This window comes from Aristolochia californica, unplaced genomic scaffold (assembly GCF_029961685.1).
Source record: "Aristolochia californica isolate CCGP_79_NKW_82.1479 unplaced genomic scaffold, dmAriCali1.0.hap1 SCAF_13, whole genome shotgun sequence".
Lineage (NCBI taxonomy): Eukaryota > Viridiplantae > Streptophyta > Magnoliopsida > Piperales > Aristolochiaceae > Aristolochia > Aristolochia californica.
The window spans coordinates 9,321,953-9,336,662 of record NW_027181804.1 but is presented as its reverse complement, the minus strand read 5'-3'; the positions used below and the strand labels follow the sequence as shown (position 1 = coordinate 9,336,662).

Sequence of the window (14,710 nt, the reverse complement as noted above, 5' to 3'; positions counted from 1 at the left end):
AATCTTTGGACATCTTTGTGATTTTATTTTTATTTTTCATTTTCTTTGTCTGTTCGTGTTTATCGGAAAATGGTTCCAGGATTGCACATTCATTTGGATATTTTTATGGTTTTAATTCCCTTTTCGGTTCATTGTGGCAGTAACTTAAAAGAAATCCATAACGACGGAAGCTACAGCGTCCACGGGGCCCTTGCAAATCAGGCTGGTGAGCAACATTTCCAATATAAACCTTGTCTCGGACTCTCACAAGTCTCACATCATCTTCCCTCAAAATCGCCTTTCCCGCTTCTGGTTCTGTTCTTGTCAAGTCGTGTCCTCGTCAGCCATCGGCGGTCCGGCGGTGTCTTCTTTGCGCCAAGGCACGTGAAAGCGACGTAGAGGAAGAGACGTCAGGGATGGTTTGAGTTTCTAAGTCTTCAAGCGCGCGTCGGACCGGTGGAGACAAATACGGTCGCAGTGGGCTCTCTTCGTCGGAGCTCGTTGTCATCCGGAACGACGGTGGTCTGCGGATTGAAACAACAAATATGTTAGTTCTTTCCTTCTAATCTTAGCCTTGTTTCTCTGTTTGCCTTCTTCGGCTTCTTTGATTTCTTACCGAATGGTTCCGGGATTGCTTATTCATTAGGAAATTTTAATGGTTGTAATTCTCTTTTCGATTCTTTGTGGCGGTAACACAAATTCTTTCTCTTCTCATCCTTCTTTGACGGTATCCCTGACCGCCATTTTTTTTTTTTTTATTGCAGCCGAGATAATCCGTTATATTTCATTTTCTTTGTCTGTTTGTGTTTATCAGAAAATGGTTCCAGGATTGCATATTCATTAGGATATTTTTATGGTTTTAATTCTCTTTTCGGTTCATTGTGGCAGTAACAGAAATTCTTTCTCTTCTCATTATTCTTCGACGGTATCCCTGAGTCATACCCTGGCCGTCATATTTCATTTTCTGTTAATCTTTGGACGTCTTTGTGATTTTATTTTTATTTTTCATTTTCTTCGTCTGTTTGTATCAGAAAATTGCGTACCGTGTCTTTAATTTATATATATTGTTTTCTCTTGAATATGCTGCGGTTTTTCTTGGAAACTTTGTCTGCCCGGTAAATGAATGGGAAACAGATTACTCTATTCAGATACCCTTCTATGCGTTCTGTTGTTTATACCTAATATTTCATCTGGATTTTGTTTCCTATCAATGGCGTGGCTCTGTTTTTTTCTCGCCTAGTACAGTTTCTGATTCCAGTTTTTTGTTGTCTAGTTTTTGCAGTTCCACGTCCCCTGTATCTCTTCCATCAGAAGCACTCCATCAACTTCATCCTCCTCGGCCTCCTTACAGTTTCCTTCAGCATGGCGACGATCGACACCATTAGTGCATTCAGAAGATTTAAAGATCCTATCCTCTGTTTCCATCTTATATGATAGAATGACGCATAAAAATCTTATCAAGGGAAATACTAGCTGTTACTGATTGTATATTGCACTCCCCTGCTCTCTGCCATGACATTAACTCGCCTTCTTCTGTTGAATGTTTTGCAAAACCAGAAAGATAATTCTGCAGTGGTTGTAAGTCTCACGGTGCACACATTCTGGGCTGCAAGCAGAGGCAAGGATTCCGGCTTTCTATGGACATTCCTGTTCAGTTCTATTGTCAGCTTTGCACTTCCAAATTGGTTTGTTTCTGGGTGTAAAGATATCATGACAAGGAGAATGGGAGGAGGTGATTCATGGGTCTTATGAATGAGTAAGCAGTAAGGGGTTCTCACCGTGACTGTGAATTAAATGGTGATGACAAGTCAGATTAGAGGTATGTATGGTGTAAATTGTTAAGGAGTGATTTGGGGGCATCTAGAGTGTAAATTGTAATAGAGTATGTATGGTGTAAATTGTTAAGGAGTGTAAATTGTAATAGAGTTTAGGACGGCTGTGCCTTAGTGGGTGCGCTCGCGGGCCGGTCAAACAAATATCAATAAAACTGGTTTTTCCTTTTTGGGGGAGAGGAGATGGGAGTAGAGAAGGCTATTCTTTTTGTTTTTGTGCCTGCTCTAGCCCTTCCCTCCCTTGGGCAGTTTTAAGGCCCGTTGTGTGTGTCTGTTTCTCTCTCTCTTCCTCTCTTGCTCTTTTGCATTGCAACCTCTCATTCTCCATTTTATTACTACAGCAATCACCCCTAATTTGAACACGTTTGAAGCAAGTTCGGTCTTTTTCATAAACCAGTTGTAAGTTTCTAAGTTAATGGAACCTGTTTTGCCAATTGCACGAGTTTTCTTATCTTTATCCAGAATGTGATTAATGCCAACTCTCATTGTTATGGCCATCGCAACTCATCACTTTTGGTATTTACAGGTTTAAATTTCTGTCAGCGATTCCAAGCAATCCAACATGTGCCATCGTACTCCAGCAATCACCCAAACAGTAACCATTCTTTAAATAGGTTGAATGTGTAATTCATAAATGGCAGTAAAAGAAGGGTAATGTAATGTATCATAAATTATGTATATCAAATTATATAACGAGATTGAAATTTGAACAGTGTATAGAAAAGAATAGTTTGTTTATTCGCTTTTTGAACCTATGGTGGATAAGTTTGTTCACTATAGTTTTTTTTTTTTCTTCTTTTTAATGTATTTGTTGGACATCACACATGTCTACTCCAGTAACAATTGTCAGATCTAAGCAAAGCAACATGAAGTTTCAATTTGACAGTGATCTAACGCATGACCTTAACTTCCCATTATATAAAGAAGCAACAAGCAAGCAATGATGCAAACTCATAACTCTATTATTGAACCACTAATAACTTATTTCCCCTCATTAAATCTTTTTTTTTTTTTTCATTTTTTTTTATCAAATTCACAACGTTCCACTTAACAATTATTTAGTCCTAAAAACTAAGAAAAATAAAACATAATTCACTTGTTCTCCCTTTACTCCCTTTCCACAAACCAAGAAATTTCGTGGCCGTCTTACTTTATTAGTACATTCTCATCAGGTTTGGTATTTACAGGTTTACAGCTCTTTCAGCATCCGGTGATTCCAAGCAACCCAGTAATTCTGGCGAAGATCATGCTGGTAACAGGGGTTGTGCATTCAAAAGTGTGTAATTGATAGATGAGATATCTTCTGTAAATAGATGCATAGTCTATCATGAAATGAGATGTACTATGTGATCAGAATTTATAATGAGAAATAAAGGTTGATTTATAAGAATTGAGTGAGTTTTTCCTTTTTCATTTTAACCTTTCTGAGCTCATCCAGGATAAATCATTTCTCTGTTGAAGACGAGAGAAGTTCGTAGTTCTCCAGCATAACCAGAGTACGGAGCAGAGTCTTATTGATATCATCTTGTTTCTCTGCAATTAACTGCAGGGCCGATTGTTCAATATTATTCATATATTTTGTTGCTTATAAATGATCATCAACAAAAACAATCAAAACTATTGATCAGTGGCATTACAGGATGAAACTTTCTCCTAAACATATTACATATTTGATACACTGACATCAAGGGAGCTCTTTTACAAGATAGTAACAGGTGTGACTAACTACTTGCAAGAGAGACTTTGTTCCCTGTCGCCCGAAGGACATCTATTGTACTGTGATTATAAAAAATGATACCAACTATTTGAAAAAATTAAAATGTGCCCAAAACGATCCAAGTCAATTGGAGCAGTAAGAGAATCTTAATCTAATCGTTTCTTCTTCGAGTGATCAAGATTCTCATCTAACATGGCCACATCATCATCATCATCATCAATTTTTTCCATCCGATTTGCTAATGTATGCACAGAAGAAAAAGTTGAAATGACATCCTTATCAACTGCATTGGATAACTCAGATAGTTTTCTCTTACTTCCGACCAGAGAGACTTCTGAGGTTGGAACTAATTCTATCTCATCCAAATCCTTTGTCTTCAACACTCTAGCAGCATCTGATGTGCCCTCTTCTCCATTATTTATGGTTTTGTCATCTTTCTCAGTTGGAGGCTGGCTCAAGCCAACAAAAATCATTTCATCTGGTTCGTTCTCATCGAATTCTTCCCTGAAAGATTTCAAGGCAACAAAAGATACCAAATTTTATTTGTACCTTAAATAATTCATCATTCATAGTATGCTATTTTACAATCTCATAATCAAAACAATGCTTCAAACATACCGATGTATGCTGATTTGTACAAGAGAGATTCTACTAGAACATGAGACTAAAACAACACTACTTTTTTCAGTTGGGGAAGGTAAACTCCATAACATGAAGATTTCTTAAAACAAGTTAATGTTTTACTCAATTACAGAAACAAGTTTAAACGACAAGACCCAAATTGGTACTGTGCAATCATGCTTGATTCAGTTAGCTACAAAGAGTAAGAAATAGACTTGAAAATGGAATAGTGAAAAACCAGAAAATCTTAATTAAAACCTACAAAACCTCTATTTTTTTTTTTAACTCCCTAGCATTTATCAATGAGATTTTTTAACTGGCAGTCCAAAGAAAGAACAAATGTAGTGGACATTGCACAACTAAGAGCAGACGAGGTGGAAAAGAAAACAAAGGTTTCAAGTTGATGTTTGTGCTTTAAATTAGTTTCCCTTGCTTCTTCCACACTTTCTACATTCTCAAGGTTGGTTATGCGAACTTGGTGAAGGTTCTCCAAGACGTTTAACTGCTCTATTCTACGTTCTTTTGTGATAGAGTAAATTTTCAGTTATTCAATACGAGTAAACCTTTCAATACTTGGTAGCAACGAAACCTTTAGGAGCCCTTTGTTCATGTAAAAAATTTGTAGATTGATTAGATTGTTCATCTCTTTTGGTAGTTCTGATAATTTACCACAATCTGAAAGATCTAGTGATTGAAGATTGCACAAACTTCAAATGGAATTTGGTAGCTTTTGTATGTCTGTTTTGCATAGTTTAATCCTACAGAGACTATTTAGGCTGCCAACGCTTATTGGTAACTCAACAAATTCCTTGGAACTTGAAAGGTCTATCTCTTGTAACTTCTCCAATTTACATAAAGAATCTGGAAGCATATGTAATCCGGTTGTGGACAATAAGAGATATCATAGATTAACGAGGCTTCCAAGGCCACCTGGTAACTCAACAAAATAGCAGCAACAATTTAAACTTAGTGTTTGCAAATTATAGAGGTTGCAAATGGAATAGGGTAGGCTTTCTATATCAGAGGATTGGACATCAAAATATCGTAGATGTTTCAAATTTCCAATTGACTTTGGTAGAATTAGAACACGCATGAATTCAAAACTGTGAAGTATTTCAATACCTCATTATTGCGCTCATTTGCTATTGATAGTGTGTGTAAGTTCTTGGCTTTAACCAATTTGTTCAATAGTATTTGGTTCACAACTTTACATGTTAGCGACATATGTCTAGTCTCTTATGTTGACCATTTCGTCCCAATCTCCCCTTGAATCTTGAAAAAAATATTTCCCAAGACCTCAGTAGGGTCAGAAATAAGGTCATGCATCATATAGTAACTGTCCTTATAAGGTTTATCGTCAAGAATTTGAGAAAAAATATTTGGCAACCGAATTATCAAAATAATCATTTGCAATGTCTTCCATCTGGTTACTTTTATTAGCCTCAATAAAGCCCTATGCCATCTATAAACAGATGATTTCCTTCTTTTGAAATGTGTAACTTTTGAAACAGGTGGTAGTATACGTGAAGCAACATTTTAGAACTGGATTTAAACAGAGATAGCAAAGCATCATTGCAGGGAGTAGATGATCCTTGGTTTTTGGTAAGTCCAAAATTTGACTTTCTAATAATCTCTCTCATTTATCAACTTCAACCGTACCTAACAATCCACCCAATAGGTTTGCTGCTAATGGTAAACCCTTGCTCTTTCTGATAACTTCCACCTTTTTCTTTTCCAAGTTAGGATGTTCATCAGCCTTATAACCGCAACCAAACATCTTTTCTTTAACTATAGTCGAACAATCATCATTTGATAAAACCTTTTGTACCCATGTTCCTTGAGGCATCTTCACTTTGCATTGTTGAAATAATTTTACTTCCTTTTTAGACAAATCTTAAAGGGGCCAAAAGAGTCTCCCAATCATCAGAGTTCTTTGTCCACACATCATCTAGCACCAGTAGGAACTTTTTTATCTTTTGCCAACTCTTGGAGGTGGCGTTGCATTCGGTCCAAAGCTCTTTAACTCGTATTTAGCATTTGTTATAGCTTCAATCATATTTCTGGTCACTCTTACGAAATCAATTTTATGAGACACATGAACCCAGACGTTTAGATCGAATTGGGCAAAGTCATTGTACACCAATTTTGTAATGGTTGTTTTATCGATTCCTCCCATACCAACAATCATAGTTGAATTACTTCTAGAGAAGATTCTTTTGATTTCAGTAAAGATTTTATATTCTCCTTATCACCCTCTCGTCCAAAGATGTCATTTGCATTTACAAAAGAAGTAGTTTATCTTCTCTTTCCAATATCTTGTACGTCCACCAACACTATCAAATTAAGGGCATTACCATATTCAGCAATTTCTTCCCATTTCTCCAACACCTCATTTATATTGGATGCAATTTGATAATTAAAAGAACAATTTCCTACTGCACCGAATACTTTGTCTAGTTTCAGTGAAGAGAATAAGGTTTGTACCTGTTCTCTATCGGATTTATTTCTTCTCTCCTGTTGCATTCGAAGAAGCTTCTTTTGGCTGGATCATTTGTTCAAGTTCCTCAAAATGGCGTTCACTTTAAAACCTGCACCTTCGTCGAAGAAAATGATTGTTTGCTTTGTGCTTATCCATATTGCTTAGGGAGCTAAAAAGCAAGTATCCACCAATGCTTGGACGACGTAGTTTCCCATTCTATAGGTGAACAGTCTCGATCAGAATAGCTTTGACGAGTTCCAAAGCGAGCCATTACTCGATCAAATATCTGTAGATGACGAACTGGATGCCATTCCAGCAAAGATTGACAACGAGCGATCCGTCTTCGAGTCTTACAATTTATAAATGAAAAACTGAGTAAACAGTGAAGGTTAATGGAATATTTGATATTATCTCTTCTTTTATAATTTAAATAATAAAAGGATAAAAAAGTTGAACCGGAGAAAGTGCTTCTCCTTGGATTTGCAAATAGGAAGGGGCATCCTCTTCCTTTCCCACCCCAGTGCCCTTTTATTTTTATTTTATGGCAAATGAATCCCTTGCTCTCCTCGGCATCCCATGATGGTTTACACTTTGAACGCTCTTACCAGGATCGCCACCATCTACACAATTCTGGTTTACTACAATTAATGGATCCTAATTTCTTCCACCTATTGACCTAGTTAATAGTTTGGTACTTCTCTTCGTCTAGATTCTAACACCAAAATTAAAAATGGAAGAGAGGCCAAGATATGGAATTGTGAATTCGAAAGGGCGGAGAAGGTTGTAGGGTTAGCGCTACTGTTATGGTAGAGACCCTCCCGACGGTGTTTTAAATGGACGTAATTCTACACAAATTGAGAGACCATTTTGTTGGGTTAAACAGTGGGAGATGGGATTGGTTCAGCTATGTCAAATATTGTTTTTCGTTATTAATTATGAAAATATTAAATAATAAAAAGTTAATTATTCCTATATTTTTTCGATAATTGATTTTCATATTTGTTGTAAGTTAGCAGGATTACTTTGAGAAGTTGGGATTAGTTTTTTTTTATTATTTTTTCACCAGTCTCAAATGTTAAAAATTTGATAAAATCGAATTCACATTTTCAACCTGGAATTTTTAAAAGAAATTTTATTGAAAAATAATTTTCTCTTATCAGTCTAATTCCATGAAGCTACAGCGTCCAAATTTCTATATAAACCCACCTTGTCTCGGACTCTCACAAATCGCCTTTCCCGCTTCTGTTTCTGTTCTTGTTAAGTCGTGTCCTCGTCAGCCATCGGCGGTCCGGCGGTGTCTTCTTTGCGCCAAGGCACGTGAAGGCAATGTAGAAGAAAAGACGGCAGGGACGGTTTGAGTTTCTCAAGCGCGCGTCGGACCGGTGGAGACAAATACGGTCGCAGTGGGCTTTCTTTGTCGGAGCTCGTTGTCATCCGCAACGACGGTGGTCTGCGGATTGAAACAACAAATATGAGAGTTCTTTCCTTCTAATCTTAACCTTGTTTCTCTGTTTGCCTTCTTCGGCTTCTTTGATTTCTTACCGAATGGTTCCGGGATTGCTTATTCATTAGGAAATTTTAATGGTTTTAATTCTCTTTTCGATACTTTGTGGCGGTAACACCAATTCTTTCTCTTCTCATCCTTCTTTGACGGTATCCTTGAACGCCATTTTATATTGCAGCTGCGATAATCCGTTTTATTTCATCTTTTTTTTGTTAATCTTTGGACATCTTTGTGATTTTATTTTTATTTTTCATTTTCTTTGTCTGTTCGTGTTTATCGGAAAATGGTTCCAGGATTGCACATTCATTTGGATATTTTTATGGTTTTAATTCCCTTTTCGGTTCATTGTGGCAGTAACTTAAAAGAAATCCATAACGACGGAAGCTACAGCGTCCACGGGGCCCTTGCAAATCAGGCTGGTGAGCAACATTTCCAATATAAACCTTGTCTCGGACTCTCACAAGTCTCACATCATCTTCCCTCAAAATCGCCTTTCCCGCTTCTGGTTCTGTTCTTGTCAAGTCGTGTCCTCGTCAGCCATCGGCGGTCCGGCGGTGTCTTCTTTGCGCCAAGGCACGTGAAAGCGACGTAGAGGAAGAGACGTCAGGGATGGTTTGAGTTTCTAAGTCTTCAAGCGCGCGTCGGACCGGTGGAGACAAATACGGTCGCAGTGGGCTCTCTTCGTCGGAGCTCGTTGTCATCCGGAACGACGGTGGTCTGCGGATTGAAACAACAAATATGTTAGTTCTTTCCTTCTAATCTTAGCCTTGTTTCTCTGTTTGCCTTCTTCGGCTTCTTTGATTTCTTACCGAATGGTTCCGGGATTGCTTATTCATTAGGAAATTTTAATGGTTGTAATTCTCTTTTCGATTCTTTGTGGCGGTAACACAAATTCTTTCTCTTCTCATCCTTCTTTGACGGTATCCCTGACCGCCATTTTTTTTTTTTTTATTGCAGCCGAGATAATCCGTTATATTTCATTTTCTTTGTCTGTTTGTGTTTATCAGAAAATGGTTCCAGGATTGCATATTCATTAGGATATTTTTATGGTTTTAATTCTCTTTTCGGTTCATTGTGGCAGTAACAGAAATTCTTTCTCTTCTCATTATTCTTCGACGGTATCCCTGAGTCATACCCTGGCCGTCATATTTCATTTTCTGTTAATCTTTGGACGTCTTTGTGATTTTATTTTTATTTTTCATTTTCTTCGTCTGTTTGTATCAGAAAATTGCGTACCGTGTCTTTAATTTATATATATTGTTTTCTCTTGAATATGCTGCGGTTTTTCTTGGAAACTTTGTCTGCCCGGTAAATGAATGGGAAACAGATTACTCTATTCAGATACCCTTCTATGCGTTCTGTTGTTTATACCTAATATTTCATCTGGATTTTGTTTCCTATCAATGGCGTGGCTCTGTTTTTTTCTCGCCTAGTACAGTTTCTGATTCCAGTTTTTTGTTGTCTAGTTTTTGCAGTTCCACGTCCCCTGTATCTCTTCCATCAGAAGCACTCCATCAACTTCATCCTCCTCGGCCTCCTTACAGTTTCCTTCAGCATGGCGACGATCGACACCATTAGTGCATTCAGAAGATTTAAAGATCCTATCCTCTGTTTCCATCTTATATGATAGAATGACGCATAAAAATCTTATCAAGGGAAATACTAGCTGTTACTGATTGTATATTGCACTCCCCTGCTCTCTGCCATGACATTAACTCGCCTTCTTCTGTTGAATGTTTTGCAAAACCAGAAAGATAATTCTGCAGTGGTTGTAAGTCTCACGGTGCACACATTCTGGGCTGCAAGCAGAGGCAAGGATTCCGGCTTTCTATGGACATTCCTGTTCAGTTCTATTGTCAGCTTTGCACTTCCAAATTGGTTTGTTTCTGGGTGTAAAGATATCATGACAAGGAGAATGGGAGGAGGTGATTCATGGGTCTTATGAATGAGTAAGCAGTAAGGGGTTCTCACCGTGACTGTGAATTAAATGGTGATGACAAGTCAGATTAGAGGTATGTATGGTGTAAATTGTTAAGGAGTGATTTGGGGGCATCTAGAGTGTAAATTGTAATAGAGTATGTATGGTGTAAATTGTTAAGGAGTGTAAATTGTAATAGAGTTTAGGACGGCTGTGCCTTAGTGGGTGCGCTCGCGGGCCGGTCAAACAAATATCAATAAAACTGGTTTTTCCTTTTTGGGGGAGAGGAGATGGGAGTAGAGAAGGCTATTCTTTTTGTTTTTGTGCCTGCTCTAGCCCTTCCCTCCCTTGGGCAGTTTTAAGGCCCGTTGTGTGTGTCTGTTTCTCTCTCTCTTCCTCTCTTGCTCTTTTGCATTGCAACCTCTCATTCTCCATTTTATTACTACAGCAATCACCCCTAATTTGAACACGTTTGAAGCAAGTTCGGTCTTTTTCATAAACCAGTTGTAAGTTTCTAAGTTAATGGAACCTGTTTTGCCAATTGCACGAGTTTTCTTATCTTTATCCAGAATGTGATTAATGCCAACTCTCATTGTTATGGCCATCGCAACTCATCACTTTTGGTATTTACAGGTTTAAATTTCTGTCAGCGATTCCAAGCAATCCAACATGTGCCATCGTACTCCAGCAATCACCCAAACAGTAACCATTCTTTAAATAGGTTGAATGTGTAATTCATAAATGGCAGTAAAAGAAGGGTAATGTAATGTATCATAAATTATGTATATCAAATTATATAACGAGATTGAAATTTGAACAGTGTATAGAAAAGAATAGTTTGTTTATTCGCTTTTTGAACCTATGGTGGATAAGTTTGTTCACTATAGTTTTTTTTTTTTCTTCTTTTTAATGTATTTGTTGGACATCACACATGTCTACTCCAGTAACAATTGTCAGATCTAAGCAAAGCAACATGAAGTTTCAATTTGACAGTGATCTAACGCATGACCTTAACTTCCCATTATATAAAGAAGCAACAAGCAAGCAATGATGCAAACTCATAACTCTATTATTGAACCACTAATAACTTATTTCCCCTCATTAAATCTTTTTTTTTTTTTTCATTTTTTTTTATCAAATTCACAACGTTCCACTTAACAATTATTTAGTCCTAAAAACTAAGAAAAATAAAACATAATTCACTTGTTCTCCCTTTACTCCCTTTCCACAAACCAAGAAATTTCGTGGCCGTCTTACTTTATTAGTACATTCTCATCAGGTTTGGTATTTACAGGTTTACAGCTCTTTCAGCATCCGGTGATTCCAAGCAACCCAGTAATTCTGGCGAAGATCATGCTGGTAACAGGGGTTGTGCATTCAAAAGTGTGTAATTGATAGATGAGATATCTTCTGTAAATAGATGCATAGTCTATCATGAAATGAGATGTACTATGTGATCAGAATTTATAATGAGAAATAAAGGTTGATTTATAAGAATTGAGTGAGTTTTTCCTTTTTCATTTTAACCTTTCTGAGCTCATCCAGGATAAATCATTTCTCTGTTGAAGACGAGAGAAGTTCGTAGTTCTCCAGCATAACCAGAGTACGGAGCAGAGTCTTATTGATATCATCTTGTTTCTCTGCAATTAACTGCAGGGCCGATTGTTCAATATTATTCATATATTTTGTTGCTTATAAATGATCATCAACAAAAACAATCAAAACTATTGATCAGTGGCATTACAGGATGAAACTTTCTCCTAAACATATTACATATTTGATACACTGACATCAAGGGAGCTCTTTTACAAGATAGTAACAGGTGTGACTAACTACTTGCAAGAGAGACTTTGTTCCCTGTCGCCCGAAGGACATCTATTGTACTGTGATTATAAAAAATGATACCAACTATTTGAAAAAATTAAAATGTGCCCAAAACGATCCAAGTCAATTGGAGCAGTAAGAGAATCTTAATCTAATCGTTTCTTCTTCGAGTGATCAAGATTCTCATCTAACATGGCCACATCATCATCATCATCATCAATTTTTTCCATCCGATTTGCTAATGTATGCACAGAAGAAAAAGTTGAAATGACATCCTTATCAACTGCATTGGATAACTCAGATAGTTTTCTCTTACTTCCGACCAGAGAGACTTCTGAGGTTGGAACTAATTCTATCTCATCCAAATCCTTTGTCTTCAACACTCTAGCAGCATCTGATGTGCCCTCTTCTCCATTATTTATGGTTTTGTCATCTTTCTCAGTTGGAGGCTGGCTCAAGCCAACAAAAATCATTTCATCTGGTTCGTTCTCATCGAATTCTTCCCTGAAAGATTTCAAGGCAACAAAAGATACCAAATTTTATTTGTACCTTAAATAATTCATCATTCATAGTATGCTATTTTACAATCTCATAATCAAAACAATGCTTCAAACATACTGATGTATGCTGATTTGTACAAGAGAGATTCTACTAGAACATGAGACTAAAACAACACTACTTTTTTCAGTTGGGGAAGGTAAACTCCATAACATGAAGATTTCTTAAAACAAGTTAATGTTTTACTCAATTACAGAAACAAGTTTAAATGACAAGACCCAAATTGGTACTGTGCAATCATGCTTGATTCAGTTAGCTACAAAGAGTAAGAAATAGACTTGAAAATGGAATAGTGAAAAACCAGAAAATCTTAATTAAAACCTACAAAACCTCTATTTTTTTTTTTAACTCCCTAGCATTTATCAATGAGATTTTTTAACTGGCAGTCCAAAGAAAGAACAAATGTAGTGGACATTGCACAACTAAGAGCAGACGAGGTGGAAAAGAAAACAAAGGTTTCAAGTTGATGTTTGTGCTTTAAATTAGTTTCCCTTGCTTCTTCCACACTTTCTACATTCTCAAGGTTGGTTATGCGAACTTGGTGAAGGTTCTCCAAGACGTTTAACTGCTCTATTCTACGTTCTTTTGTGATAGAGTAAATTTTCAGTTATTCAATACGAGTAAACCTTTCAATACTTGGTAGCAACGAAACCTTTAGGAGCCCTTTGTTCATGTAAAAAATTTGTAGATTGATTAGATTGTTCATCTCTTTTGGTAGTTCTGATAATTTACCACAATCTGAAAGATCTAGTGATTGAAGATTGCACAAACTTCAAATGGAATTTGGTAGCTTTTGTATGTCTGTTTTGCATAGTTTAATCCTACAGAGACTATTTAGGCTGCCAACGCTTATTGGTAACTCAACAAATTCCTTGGAACTTGAAAGGTCTATCTCTTGTAACTTCTCCAATTTACATAAAGAATCTGGAAGCATATGTAATCCGGTTGTGGACAATAAGAGATATCATAGATTAACGAGGCTTCCAAGGCCACCTGGTAACTCAACAAAATAGCAGCAACAATTTAAACTTAGTGTTTGCAAATTATAGAGGTTGCAAATGGAATAGGGTAGGCTTTCTATATCAGAGGATTGGACATCAAAATATCGTAGATGTTTCAAATTTCCAATTGACTTTGGTAGAATTAGAACACGCATGAATTCAAAACTGTGAAGTATTTCAATACCTCATTATTGCGCTCATTTGCTATTGATAGTGTGTGTAAGTTCTTGGCTTTAACCAATTTGTTCAATAGTATTTGGTTCACAACTTTACATGTTAGCGACATATGTCTAGTCTCTTATGTTGACCATTTCGTCCCAATCTCCCCTTGAATCTTGAAAAAAATATTTCCCAAGACCTCAGTAGGGTCAGAAATAAGGTCATGCATCATATAGTAACTGTCCTTATAAGGTTTATCGTCAAGAATTTGAGAAAAAATATTTGGCAACCGAATTATCAAAATAATCATTTGCAATGTCTTCCATCTGGTTACTTTTATTAGCCTCAATAAAGCCCTATGCCATCTATAAATAGATGATTTCCTTCTTTTGAAATGTGTAACTTTTGAAACAGGTGGTAGTATACGTGAAGCAACATTTTAGAACTGGATTTAAACAGAGATAGCAAAGCATCATTGCAGGGAGTAGATGATCCTTGGTTTTTGGTAAGTCCAAAATTTGACTTTCTAATAATCTCTCTCATTTATCAACTTCAACCGTACCTAACAATCCACCCAATAGGTTTGCTGCTAATGGTAAACCCTTGCTCTTTCTGATAACTTCCACCTTTTTCTTTTCCAAGTTAGGATGTTCATCAGCCTTATAACCGCAACCAAACATCTTTTCTTTAACTATAGTCGAACAATCATCATTTGATAAAACCTTTTGTACCCATGTTCCTTGAGGCATCTTCACTTTGCATTGTTGAAATAATTTTACTTCCTTTTTAGACAAATCTTAAAGGGGCCAAAAGAGTCTCCCAATCATCAGAGTTCTTTGTCCACACATCATCTAGCACCAGTAGGAACTTTTTTATCTTTTGCCAACTCTTGGAGGTGGCGTTGCATTCGGTCCAAAGCTCTTTAACTCGTATTTAGCATTTGTTATAGCTTCAATCATATTTCTGGTCACTCTTACGAAATCAATTTTATGAGACACATGAACCCAGACGTTTAGATCGAATTGGGCAAAGTCATTGTACACCAATTTTGTAATGGTTGTTTTATCGATTCCTCCCATACCAACAATCATAGTTGAATTACTTCTAGAGAAGATTCT

At 36.8% G+C, this 14,710-nt stretch overlaps 2 protein-coding genes across 2 annotated transcripts; both read right to left on the bottom strand.

The window, feature by feature from the left end:
• Window positions 1-3,674: 3,674 nt before the first annotated feature.
• Window positions 3,675-5,276, bottom strand: LOC137947627 (uncharacterized). The gene is made up of 2 exons (XM_068793424.1): window positions 5,272-5,276; window positions 3,675-4,032 (listed from the first exon to the last, which is right to left on the bottom strand). The coding sequence occupies exons 1-2, from the start codon at window positions 5,274-5,276 to the stop codon at window positions 3,675-3,677; spliced, it is 363 nt and encodes a 120-aa protein (XP_068649525.1).
• Window positions 5,277-12,020: 6,744 nt separating this feature from the next.
• LOC137947626 (uncharacterized) lies at window positions 12,021-13,622 on the bottom strand. Its single transcript, XM_068793423.1, has 2 exons — window positions 13,618-13,622; window positions 12,021-12,378 (listed from the first exon to the last, which is right to left on the bottom strand). The coding sequence occupies exons 1-2, from the start codon at window positions 13,620-13,622 to the stop codon at window positions 12,021-12,023; spliced, it is 363 nt and encodes a 120-aa protein (XP_068649524.1).
• Window positions 13,623-14,710: the final 1,088 nt, after the last annotated feature.